We start from the raw sequence: 12,887 nt of genomic DNA on the forward strand, positions 1-12,887 counted from the left end.
TATGAATAATGTTACTATGAATATTTTAGTACAGTCTTTTGCTAGCATGTATGTATTTTTGTTGGGAAGATTTTTCATTTTTCTTAGATGGGTAAATAGCATGAATGTATGCAGATGGAAAAGATTAAGTAGAAAGGTTAAAATTGATGATGCAGGAGAGAAGAAAGAAATTTTGGCTGCCCATTCTTGAGTAGATGAGAGTAGATGGAATCTATTCAACAGGTAGAGGCGTCTTAGCCAGGCCTTAGGAGCAGGGACCATTTATCCAGAAGAACAAAACGGAAGACAGAGTTTATGAGCACAGATTCAGGTAGGCTGGAAGACTTGAGGAAATTCTCTTCTATTGCTTTCTTTACTCAATACAATAGAAAGCAAGGTCATTCAGCTATGAGCAAGGAGAGAAAGCATCAAAGAACTGATGGGAGAAAAGAAGCCATGAAAGTACCATCTAAAAGTGTAGGAGTGTTATTGGACCAGACAAATAAAGTGTTTGCCAGGAGCATTAAAGACGCACCCGAGGTTATAAATCATGAATTCAAAGTGAGACAAGCCATCATGTCACTGCCTGGGTACAGGCAGAGAGTAGGTGAGAGGCTGGGTGTGACCAGGTATGTTTTAGCTGAGTGAACAGGATGAGAGAGAGAGCAGAGATGCTGAGGGAGCACACAAACCCATGCCAACAACAATAAAGATGCTTCTCCAACACATGCCATCATCCTCCCAGTTCCTCAACCCAGAAACCTTGACCTCTTCTTCAACCCTAAACCTTAGCTGAACCCCGAGTCCTACTGACTCCGCCTTCTAAATATCTCACCCTTTCCTAGTTGATTAAGCTGTTGTAATCTGTCTCCCTCATCCATGTTTACCCACACGGCAGCCAGAAGTGATCTTTTAGAAAATGCAAGCCTGGTCATGTAAGCTAGCTCTCTGCTTGAAACTTTCTAGTGGTTTCTTTTGGTTACCAGAGGGGAAGGGTAGGGGGTGGAGGGGATAGTTAGGGAGTCTGGGATTGACACTGCTATATTTAAAGTGGGTAAGTAACAAGGCCTTACTGTGTAGCACAGGGAACTCTGCTCAATATTATGTAACAACCTAAATGGGAAAATAATTTGAAAAAGAATGGATATGTGTATAACTGAAATCACTTTGCTGTTCAGCTGAAACTAACACAACATTGTTGTTGTTTATCAACTATGTGCTGTGCTGTGCTTAGTCTCTCAGTTGTGTCTGAATCTTTGCAACCCCATGGACTGTAGCCCACCAGGCTCCTCTGTCCATGGGGATTCTCCAGGCAAGAATACTGGAGTGGGTTCCCATGCCCTTCCCCAGGGGATCTTCCCAACCCAGGGATCGAACCCAGGTCTCCCCAGATTCTTTATCGTCTGATCAACTATACTCCAATATAAAATAAAATAAAGAAAAAAAAAGAAAAGGAACTTTCCCATGGTTTCTCTGTGTCCTTAATCTGAGGTCCAGAATATGACTCAGGGACTTTGGCCCTGACTGACTCTCTGGCTTGTCTCTCTGTGTCCTTAATCTGAGGTCCAGAATATGACTCAGGGACTTTGGTCCCGACTGACTCTCTGGCTTCATCTTGGTTTATCTTTTCCTTCATTCCCCATGTGCCAGCTCCACGATCTTCTTTCAGTTCCTCAAAGGCAGTGGTCTCCAAAGTAGGGTTCATGTACCCCTGGAGGTGCCTAAGTGGGGGTGCCAACTGGGATGAGGGAGGAAAATATTAAAGCCTTTTTTTATATTTGTAATTGCATGGTTTTTAATATCAATGATTACATATACTAACAGTGTGTATATTTATAGTTACAGTTCAGTTACAGTTTAGTCACAGTCATGTCCAGTTCTTTGCGACCCCATGGACTGCAGCACGCCAGGCCTGCCTGTCCATCACCAACTCCCGGAGTTTACTCAAACTCATGTCCATTGAGTCAGTGATGCCATCCAACCATCTCATCCTCTGTCATCCCCTTCTCCTCTGACAACACGTGGTCCGCTGGAGAAGGGAATGGGAAACCACTTCAGTATTCTTGCCTTGAGAACCCCATGAACAGTATGAAAAGGCAAAAAGATATTAATAGTGCATGCATCTAATTTGTAAATATACATATATTAGAGCAGTGCTTAAAAATGTTTTATTAGTAAGGGAAGCTAATCAAAAAAGTGAATAGACTAGTCCCCTAAGGTGTCAGGGGCTTTCCTGTCTCAAGGTCTTTTCTCCTATACATCCCTATACACCCCTAAGTATATATCCACCTCCATATATATATATATATATAATCTCCTTATTGCTTCTCCCCTACTTTCCTCTAATTAACACTTAGACTCCAGGGAAGGTGTTAAAAAATCTTCCCTGACTCCATGACTCGGGGTATATCCCCTTGTTTTTCACTCTACTGCATCCTGCTCTCTTACCCCGCAAGCCTGCTGTGCTGGACATCTCCCATCTGCTCCCCCAGGTCCATTTTCCACCCTTCATTTTCCACTCTGTCCCAGACTATAGTCCTCTAAGTTCCAGCTAAGTTTGGTTTGTAGGGAGATCTTGCAGGGGATCAAAGGAAGGAGAGCAAGAATCTGAGCTGTGTCCCCCCAGCCTGACTGTGAGGTTGATTCGGGCCAGCTATACTCTGGAAGAATGGTCGTGGCTCCTCTCAAGGCAGCTGCCTCTACACAGCACTCTCTAGGTTCTAATATCTTTTCCTTCCCCTTATCTCCTTGGTCCTAAAGACAGATTTTTGGTTGATCCACTCTAGGTTTGAAAAATTTGAATTAGTTGTTGACACTTAATGATTAGAATGATTGCATTACAATTCCGATGTCTCTTGAAAAACATTAGATTTGACAACACTGAGTCTACATTCCCAATAGTAACAATTGTCTGAAGTTGAGTAGCAGCTGCCTCTTTGCTTTGAGGCATGCATTCTTCAGGACGCCACAGTCCCCACTACTCCCTGTTGTCTTACAGTAAGCCTGCCACCTTATTTCCACCCTAGCCTCTAGAGACATTTAAGTTTGCAAGCCCTGGTTTAAAGAATGTGTCAGTCTTTTCACTAAATTTGGAGAAAGGGGAGGTTTACCTTTCAAATTTCTCTGCTTCTTTCTTTCTCCTCTCTGCCACTACCCAGGGAGTCCTCTCTCTGCCATTGCTATCATCACCTCCAAAAACACTGCCCTTAGGCATCCTCTGCTCCTATCCATTCCCCATACTGCAGCCTGAGTACCCATTCTAAAATGGGAATCAGGGACTTCCCTGATGGTCTAATGATTAAGAATCCACCTTGCAATTCAGGGGACATGGGTTCGATTTCTGGTCAGGGAGCTAAGATCCCACATGCCTCGGAGCAGCTAAGCCCTCACACCACAACTAGAGAGCCTGCACATTCTAGAGCTTGTGCTCCACAACAAGAGAAGCCTTCAAGCTGCAACTAGAGAAATCCCATTCACTGTAAGGAAGACCCAGTGCAGCCAAAAAAAATTTTTTTAAAAAGAATAAAATGGAAATCAGATTATAACAATCCCTTAAAACCTTAAAATGTCTTCCCACATTTTAAGAATAAATGTTAATTTATGTTTTATTCTTCTCTAAAAATAAAGGCAATTAAAAAAAATTTGAAGTACAATATTATAATGGCCTTACAATATTATAATGGGCTTCCCTGATAAAAAAGAAATTATATTACTTTCAGGTATACAACATAGTGATCCAATATTTTTATACAATACAAAATGATCACCATAAGTCATCTGTCACCATATAGAGTTATTATAATATTATTGACTATATTCCCTAACCTATATATTACATCCCTGTGACTTTTATTTTATAACTGGAAGTTTGTACCTTGTAATCTGTCCTTGTCAATTGAAAATGAAAAGCACAGCCTAAAAGTTGAGAATAATCTTTTATTCAGCAGACAAAACTGAGGACTTAAGTGGGGGACACAGTCTCTCAGATATCTCTGAGAGATTGCTCTGAAGAGGTAGAGGAGGAGCCAGAATATATAGGAGTTCTTGCAACAAAGACCAGGTAGTCAGAAGTCCAAAAGATTACTGTTAAAGAAAACCAGATATCCCAAGTTAAGGAATTCAGTGTTTTTCTATGTCTGGGAAGATGCAAGAGTCTGGACTCATTGAAACCATTCCTCGGATATGCACCTCAGCTGATGGAGCCATTATCCTGTGCTTTCTCCTCCTGAGTCTCCTCGGGTGCAGGGGGCTGGGGTTGCGGATGGGGGTGACTTCGGGGTGACTGCTTGATGGCTGGCATCCCATTTCCGTCCCCAGTTCCCTCAGGGCTCACCTTCAGCGGCTGTAATGTGAAGGCTTGATGGCTGCAACATTCTTTGTTTACTGATAGGTCAGGCAACATTTTTTTTCACATATAACCTATTTCTTCATTTCCTTCCTCCAAAGCTATATTTCTTTCTTTTTAAAAAATATTTCTTTATTTGGCTGCATCAGGTTTTAATTGCAGCATGTGGGATCTTTTGTTGAAGTGCACAGGCTTCTCTCTAGTAGTCGTGGCAGGGCGGGCTGGCTTAGTTGCCCTGAGGCACGTGGGGGTCTTAGTTCCCCAACCAGGACTCGAATTTCCCCTGCCTTGGAAGGCAGATTCTTAACCACGGGACCACCAGGGAAGACCCAAGGCTACATTTCTTGAAATAACTTCGAAGGCTCTGGGTCATGTGACACCTGCCTACTGCTCCGGGCTGGTTAGTGACTCCTTCCCCTCCACCGCCCACCCCGCCGCCCCTTCAATTCCCAGTGTCCAACATAGTGGGATCTTCAAACACAAACACGACATCTTGCCCAGACCTGGCACGCTGTCCCCTTCCCATGGCCAGGTATTGGGCCTCCTTCCTCACCTCCTGGTCACAGGGTGTGTCACTTCTTAATGGGGAGCTGTCTGTTCTCCCATCTGCACCCCTTCCTAACACATGCCACAGTGTAATAAGGTTTTTCTCAAACCCTCTGTCTCATATGTCTGTCTTCTTCACCATCTGGAACACAGTAGGTACTGCCTGAACATTTGTTGAAGGAGTGGACTTAGAGACCTAGTTCTTCATGGAACTGCGATTTCTACCACTTAGTGGCAATCCAGAACACCAGGGATTTTTAAATGTTTTCTATGATTATTCATTAGTGTTAGAGGAGGCATGGTGGAGGAAGCAGGTTGGGACTAGAGTGAGCAGGCATACTGCTGCTGCTGCTAAGTCGCTTCAGTCGTGTCCGACTCTGTGCGACCCCATAGACGGCAGCCCACCAGGCTCCGCCATCCCTGGGATTCTCCAGGCAAGAACACTGGAGTGGGTTGCCATTTCATAGGGTGTAGAATTTCAGGAAGGGCTTCCCCTCACAGCTCCTCTCTTGCCTGACTCTGACCCCGGCCCTGGGAGGGCAGCCTCTGCTCACAACCACTCAGGTATACAACTGAAAAACCAAAACTAGGATGGTGTTTAAAGGGCGGTTTGAGACAGCGCCTGACCTGCACGCAGTGCGAGGAGCGAGCGTGCCGCTCCCGGGCGGGAGCGGGAGACAGAGGAGGACCCGCACCTGAACTGAAGCCGGGCGGGCGCTGGGAGGACCGGGCGGAGGAGAGGCGGCCTCTCCTACCGGCAAGCTGCCAGACTGAAGGACGGAATTCACTATTCTCGCTCTTAAAAACAACAGCTCGCGCCCTACCTCCAGGTGATCTGCCCGACCCAGGGATCAAACCAGGTCTCCTGCATTGTGGGGATGGCTTTACAATTCCAAGTGTACTAAAAAACCATGGAACTGCACACTATGGGTGAATTGTGTGCTGTGAGAATTATTAAAAAAATAATAATAATAATAATAAATAAATAAAATAACAGCTCGCCTAACGGGCTACGCAAAACCAAAGTTTCTGTTTCAGGTGAACAGCTGCCCGGATTCTTAATCCCAAAGACTGAAGAGTAGGAAAGCCACGACGAGAGAGGGGACCCCTACCCCACCTTATCCCACCCCCCGTACCCCGGGGGGATAGCCGGGGCTGTCCGTCCCTCTGCCTGGAGCATGGCCTGCGGAGGGAGGGCGCGGAAGCCCCCAGGGTTCCGCTCGGTAGAGCCTCCCCCACGATGTTGCGATATTGCGGACACCCTGAGCCAGCGTGGTCACATCAGGCACCGGGAAATCCTGCCGCTGTCTTCTGGGAGACCTATGACCTACTTTAACAAAACCACTGACACTCTTACTTTAAACTAGCTGCTTCTATTTTCACGCCTGTAAGATAGAAGCTCAGCTGGTAGCTCAGCTGGTAAAGAATCCTCCTGCAAAGCAGGAGACCCCGATTTGATTCCTGGGTTGGGAAGATCCCACGGAGAAGGGATAAGTTACCCACGCCAGTATTCTTGGGCTTCCCTAGTGGCTCAGAGTCCACCTGCAATGCAGGAGACCTGGGTTCGATCTCTGGGTTGGGAAGATCCTCTGGAGAAGGAAATAGCAACCCACTCCAGTATTCTTGCCTGGAGAATTCCATTGACAGAGGAGCCTGGCGGGCTACAGTCCATGGGGGTCACAAAGAGCGGGACACGACTAAGGGATTGAGGACACACACTGTGCCAAAGTTCTTCAAAGCAGTTGTTTTTCAAGTAGGTCAAATAGGAGCCTTGCCATCCTGTGTTCTCAGAAGTTTTCTTGCCTGGAAAATTATCAAAGTCTGGTCCAGTTTGAGCAAAAACATGAAGTGTCAGTTTTTAGTAGAGATTCATTCATTTTCAAACATTAACCATTTTTAATACGTAATTCATTGATGTTAATTGTATAATTAATTGTAGGAAAATTAAAAAAGGAAAACCATCCGTGATCCCCCTATTAATAATATAACTATTCTAAGCATTTGGTGTATTATCTTGCCAGATTTTTTTCCTATGCAAATGCATATTTGTGTTTTTCCTCATGTTCTTTGTTTTTAATGTTTATTTATTTATTGGTTGCGTGGAGTCTTTGTTGCCTCATGCAGGCTTTCTGTAGCTGCACTGCGCGGGCGTCTCATTGCAGTGGCTTCTCTTGTTGCAGAGCACAGGCTCTAGAGTGTGGGGTTCGGTAGTTTGGCTCATGGGTCTAGTTGTCCTGCAGCGTGTGGGATCTTCCAGGACCAGGGAGCCTACCCATGTACCCTGCATTGGCAGGCGAATTTTTAACCACTGAACCACCAGGGAAGTTTCCCTCACATGTTCTATATTGAATATCTTTCCATGTCTATCAATAAAGATCAAGATCATTATTTTAATCACTGCACATACCATTTTGATAGCTCTGTACCATTGTGGAGATAGGTGAACCACATTTTATTTTAACTATATCTCTCGCTAGACTCCTAAGCTGTTCTCTGTATCACCGAAGTCTTCTTACACAAGCAAGCTTGTATATGCATCAGATTATTTAAGATTAACTGCCAAAATGGAAAAAGTCTGGGTAAAGTATTCGACCATTTTTAAGGCTCTCAAGATGTAAAACCAAACTACAATCCAGAACCATCTTACCAACTAGTCCTCCCACCAGTGGTACCTTGCAGTGCCCATCTCCTCATGGCTCTCTAACACTTCACCCACACTGAGCACTGATGCGTTCCATGCTGGTACATGGTGTGCCAGGCACTGACAACGTCAAATCAGAATGCAGCCCAGGCAGGAAGAGGGTAGGAGGAAGAAACGAGTAAGGAGTCATCATTTTCAGGGCAGGGTGCTGAGATTATTGTATAGAGAATACACAGAAATTGGATGTCATCTTCCGGGGACAGGTGTCATAGAAGGCTTCCTGGAAGAGGTTGTTTCTGAGGCTGGCCGTGAAGAATCATCTGTCATTAACCAAGTAAAGATAGGGAAGGAGTGATGAGCCAGATAGAGAAATAGTCCTGGTAGACGCAGGTAGAGAAGAGATCTCAGGTGTGAATGTAAAAGACCTTTTCAGTGAACTGCAAAGCATCCTGTAACGAACTGAAGGGTACATGGGGAGGTGGGGACCATGGACAGGAATGATGGACAATGAGGCTGAAGGGGTGGCTTGGACCTGATCAAGAGAGTCTCTGTTGGCTACGTAGAAGTGCTTTATCCAGAAAACTGGATAAACCTCACCAAACTGAAACCTCCTGGGGAGGCAGAAGTTGGCATTAAAACCTATACATGGTAGAGTCATACTGATCCCAGGGACCAGCACTGATGTTGAACTCGGAAATTGCTAGGAGCTCTCTGAGCTATAAACAGCCACTTAACCTCTTTGTCTATTAAAATAAAAATAAAGGGACTAGGTTCCTTCCAGTTCTAAGCAGCTATGAACTCAGGCACATCCTTTGACTTTTTTTCTTTTTTTCCAGAAAAAGTGGCTATTAAGATCCTGGATAAGACCAAGTTAGACCAGAAAACTCAAAGGCTGCTATCCCGTGAAATCTCCAGCATGGAAAAACTGCACCATCCCAACATCATCCGCCTTTATGAGGTCGTGGAGACTCTATCCAAGCTCCACCTGGTGATGGAGTATGCAGGGGGAGGGGAGCTCTTTGGGAAGATCAGCACGGAAGGGAAGTTCTCAGAACCAGAAAGCAAGCTCATCTTCTCCCAGATTGTGTCTGCCGTGAAGCACATGGTGAGCAGGGTGAGGAGGGAGGATCTAGCTCCCATTCCCCCCACAATGGAAGCATGGAGCTTTAGTTTACCGTTGTCTAAGCCAGCAGTCTTCAAACTTTTGGGCACTGGGGACTAGTTTTGTGAAAGACAAGTTTTCCATGGACCAGGGCAGGGGGTGGTTTCAGGATGGTTCTCATAAGGAGCTTGCAACCTAGATCCCTCCCATGCACCGATCACAGTAGGTTTCGAACTCTTTTGAGTATCTAATACCCTTGGCAGAGCTCAGGCAGTAACGCGAGTGACAGGGAGCAGCTGTAAACACAGGTGAAGCTTCACTTTATTACCCGCCACTCACTTCCTGCTGTGCAGCCTGGTTCCTAACAGGCCATGGGCCAATACTGGGAGTCAGGGCCCCCTGATCTAAGCATCCCCGAGGGCTTCAGTCCTTTATAAGGGCAGATAGCAGTCCCTTCCGTGAGAGTCAGATGTCTGGCTGGGATTGTGCTCCTGACCTCCAAAGCGATGCCCAGGGGTCTCAGTTACATTTGTAGCCTCCTGGCTTCTGCGGAAGTTGGAGGAGTCACTCTGAGCAGCCAGACGACCGATACCCATTCCCTGGCCACACCCATTCCTCCAACCCCGTCTTCTGGTACTCAGAGAGCTGGCTTCTCGCTGCTTCTTGGCCTTGCCTTCCTTCTGTGTCTAGGATGCCCTCTCCCCGCTTATCACGCCTCACAGTCCCGATCTCATCCACACTTCATGACCCAGCTCAGCTTGTCTCTGTGAAGCTTTCTTCAGTCTGGGCTCAGCCCGCACTGATCTTCATGCCTTTGGTGAACTCTTCTAGTTCTTCTGCCTCTGTGCTCAGCACACTAACACTTGCTTGTGTCTTTCTGATTTTAGTTCTCTGATTATTTCTTTAAATAAATCTGGTTTCCGTAAGCACACTCCCCCTGATTCTCCTGTGTCCTCTATCAACAGCCATATTACTGGGCACACAGGAGGAATCAGACTTGCAGTCCTGACCACCACTTGTACTACTCTGTTAGTGCAGAAGTTTTGGCCACCCTCTTTGCCCAGCCCTCAAAGTAACTGGCAGGAAGAGACACTTTTCTGGGATCTGTGTTAGCTGAGAAGCTGTATCTTTTGCTCCTCTTCTTGGATGTCGTGAGATAAGAACTGGAATCAGTGAGCTCCTGGCCAAATTATTAGCAGGGTATTAGTGCCCTAGGGACCCCAAGATCACATTTGAGAGGGAGAGGGGGAAGAAAAAGAAGTGAGCAAGGGAGAACCTAAGCCTGATAGTGGTGGCTGTGGTACCACCGATTGTCACCTAAGTGACTCTGTGCTGGGGTGGACTTTCCCCAGGCCGAGAACTAAGCCAGACCTATACCACGCACAATGGTGAAGCTCCAATACTTTGGCCACCTGACGCGAACAGCCAACTCATTGCAAAACACCTTGATGCTGGGAAAGTTTGAGGGCAGGAGAACGGGACAACAGATGACGAAATGGTTGGATGGTATCACCGACTCAGCAGACATGAGTTTGAACAAACTCTGGGAGATAGTGAAGGACGGGGAAACCTGTACTGCTGCAGTCCATGGAGTCACGAAGAGTCGGATATAACTGAGCGACTGAACAACAAATACCAAGCAGTGGAGCAGATGGTCAGAGTCTTCCACATTCTACTCAGAAAAGAGATCTGGCAGGAGAGCAGAGAGGATCCAGCAGTCGAGAATGCAGACTGAGTCCTCTGAGGCTCTATACCATGACTTTCTCCAGCTCTCAGGTCTCCAAAAAGAGAGGATGACAGGCATAGATCTGGATTTTATTGGGTTTGCTTCCTGTATGCCAGGACCATGCTGAACACTGCAGATACAGCATCACGTTCAGTTCTCACAAGAGCTTTGTGTGTGTGTTAGTTGCTCAGTCTTGTACGACTCTTTGCCATCCCATGGGGTGTAACCCACCAGGCTCCTCAGTCCATGAGATTTTTCCAGACAAGAATACTGGAGTGGGTTGCCATTTCCTTCTCCAGGGGATCTTCCTGACCCAGGGATTGAACCGGGGTCTCCTGCATTGCTGGCAGACTCTACCATTTGAGCTACCAGGGAAGCCCATACAAGAGCCTTAGGAGGTGGTTCTCAGTGTTCTGTTTTACAAAGAAGGAAGCTGACATTCACATACACAACTGGCATAGTTGAACCTAGAACTAATAAAAATGTCAGGCTCCGAAGCTTGGATTCTTACCCCGGAAGGTCCATCTGGAAAAGTAGCATTAAACCATTTCCCAAGTGCCCTTGGCATTAAACTGGTCAAGAGTCTTCAAGCTTGTCTGGATCCAGAATGCAAGGGTGGGATGGGATCTGCTGCCAGAAACTTGTCCACTATAAATTGTTCCCTTCTACTGCATTGTATAAAGTTACAGGAGCCCATCCAAAGGAGCAGGGGTAGGGGGTCGGAGGAGGGCTCTTTTTCTTCTTGAGGTTGGCCCTAGTCGAGAGATTGCTCAGCCAGGAAAACCCGCATATGGTCTCAGAGGTGAAGGATTAACTGTCTCATTGTGTTTCACAAGATCTAGGTCTTTCTCGTTCTCTCTCTCTTTAGTCACTAAGTCTTGTCCAATTCTTGTGACCCCATGGACTGTAGCCTGCTAGACTCCTCTGTACATGAGACTCTTCAGGCAAGAATACTGAAGTGGGTTGCCATTTCCTTCTCCGGGGGATCTTCCTGACCCAGGAATTGAACCCAGATCTCCTGCATTGCAGGCAGATTCTTTACCAACTGAGCTAGGAGGGAAGCCCATTTAGGCCTTACTTTTGGCACTAATTCCTAAGTCCACGTCAGGGACAGACTCCAGCTTTGACTCCACAGAAAAGAACCTTTGGTCTGCTTGGAGGGTACAGGTGTTACATTTGGCTAAAGGTTATGCCAGGGCAGCTTGCAAGGTCTGAGATCTGATATGACTTAAGTTGATTTCCATTGAATTTCTGTTGTTACACCAACATCACCTCACTGTTTCAGAGCAACTGCTGCATCTTTAATGTTGGCTTTTACTTTGAGAATGACTTTCCCTCCTTTGTCTTTTTCCACAGCATGAAAACCAAATTATTCACAGAGATCTGAAAGCAGAAAATGTGTTCTATACCAATAATACTTGTGTGAAGGTGGGCGACTTTGGATTCAGTACAGTCAGTAAAAAAGGTGAAATGCTGAACACTTTCTGTGGGTCTCCACCCTACGCGGCGCCTGAACTTTTTCGAGATGAGCACTACGTCGGCGTTTACGTGGACATCTGGGCCTTGGGGGTGCTTCTCTACTTCATGGTGACTGGCACCATGCCATTTCGGGCAGAGACCGTGGCCAAACTGAAGAAGAGCATCCTGGAAGGCACCTACAGCGTGCCTCCACACGTGTCGGAGCCCTGCCTCCGCCTCATCCGGGGAGTCCTCCAGCCAGTACCCGCCGAGAGGTACGGAATCGACTCCATCATGAACAATGAGTGGATGCAGGGGGTGCCATATCCCACCCCTTTGGAGCCTTTCCAGCTAGATCCCAAACATTTGTCAGAGACCAGCAGCCTCAAAGAAGAAGAAAATGAGGTCAAAAGCACTTTAGAACACTTGGGCATTACAGAAGAGCACATTCGCAATAACCAAGGGAGAGATGCCCGAAGCTCCATCACAGGGGTCTATCGAATTATTCTGCATAGAGTCCAAAAGAAAAAGGCTTTGGAAAGTGTTCCAATAATGATACTACCAGACCCTAAAGACAAGGACCTAAAGAAAGGATCCCGTGTCTATAGAGGCATAAGACACACATCCAAATTTTGTTCAATTTTATAAATTGCATTAGATTGCTGGTAATTAACTAAGATCGTTGTTGCTGCTTTTAAATTTTTTTCACCAACTTGAGTGGAGACTTTTTGTAATTTTTAAATAAATTTAAATTTAAGATATGCATTTCCCCCTGCCCCTCCCAAACGTTTGTTAGCTCAGATTCTAGCTTGGTTTGCAATCTTGTCTTATTCTCAAACTCTAGCCTTCATTCAGTTAATCGAGGAATATTTACAGTGCCAACCACGTGCTACACACGATTTAAGGTGCTGCAAAATAGGATGGCCAAGTATCCCCTAGAGGTGTGGGTTTGAACCCCACTGCTGAATGAATTTCCCAGCTAGCTCAATGGTAAAGAAGCTGTCTGTCAATGCAGGAGACACAAGAAACATGGGCTCAATCCCAACGATCCCCTGGAGGAGGAAATGGGCAACCCATTCCAGTATACTTG

The 12,887-nt window shown here is 46.1% G+C and overlaps 1 protein-coding gene across 1 annotated transcript in view; it reads left to right on the top strand.

Annotated features, from left to right (window-relative positions):
• The window catches only part of NIM1K (NIM1 serine/threonine protein kinase), a 78,106-nt gene extending 65,544 nt beyond the window's left edge, over positions 1-12,562 (top strand). Inside the window, exons 3-4 of the mRNA XM_086361632.1 lie at positions 8,348-8,616; positions 11,696-12,562. Coding sequence (XP_086217758.1) covers positions 8,348-8,616; positions 11,696-12,445 — 1,019 coding nt within the window. The 3' untranslated portion in view covers positions 12,446-12,562. The remainder of the gene's footprint in view (positions 1-8,347; positions 8,617-11,695) is intronic.
• Positions 12,563-12,887: the final 325 nt, after the last annotated feature.

This window comes from Bos grunniens, chromosome 20, assembly GCF_055505025.1.
Source record: "Bos grunniens cultivar Pamir isolate PY7600 chromosome 20, Bosgru_T2T1.0, whole genome shotgun sequence".
Taxonomy (NCBI): domain Eukaryota; kingdom Metazoa; phylum Chordata; class Mammalia; order Artiodactyla; family Bovidae; genus Bos; species Bos grunniens.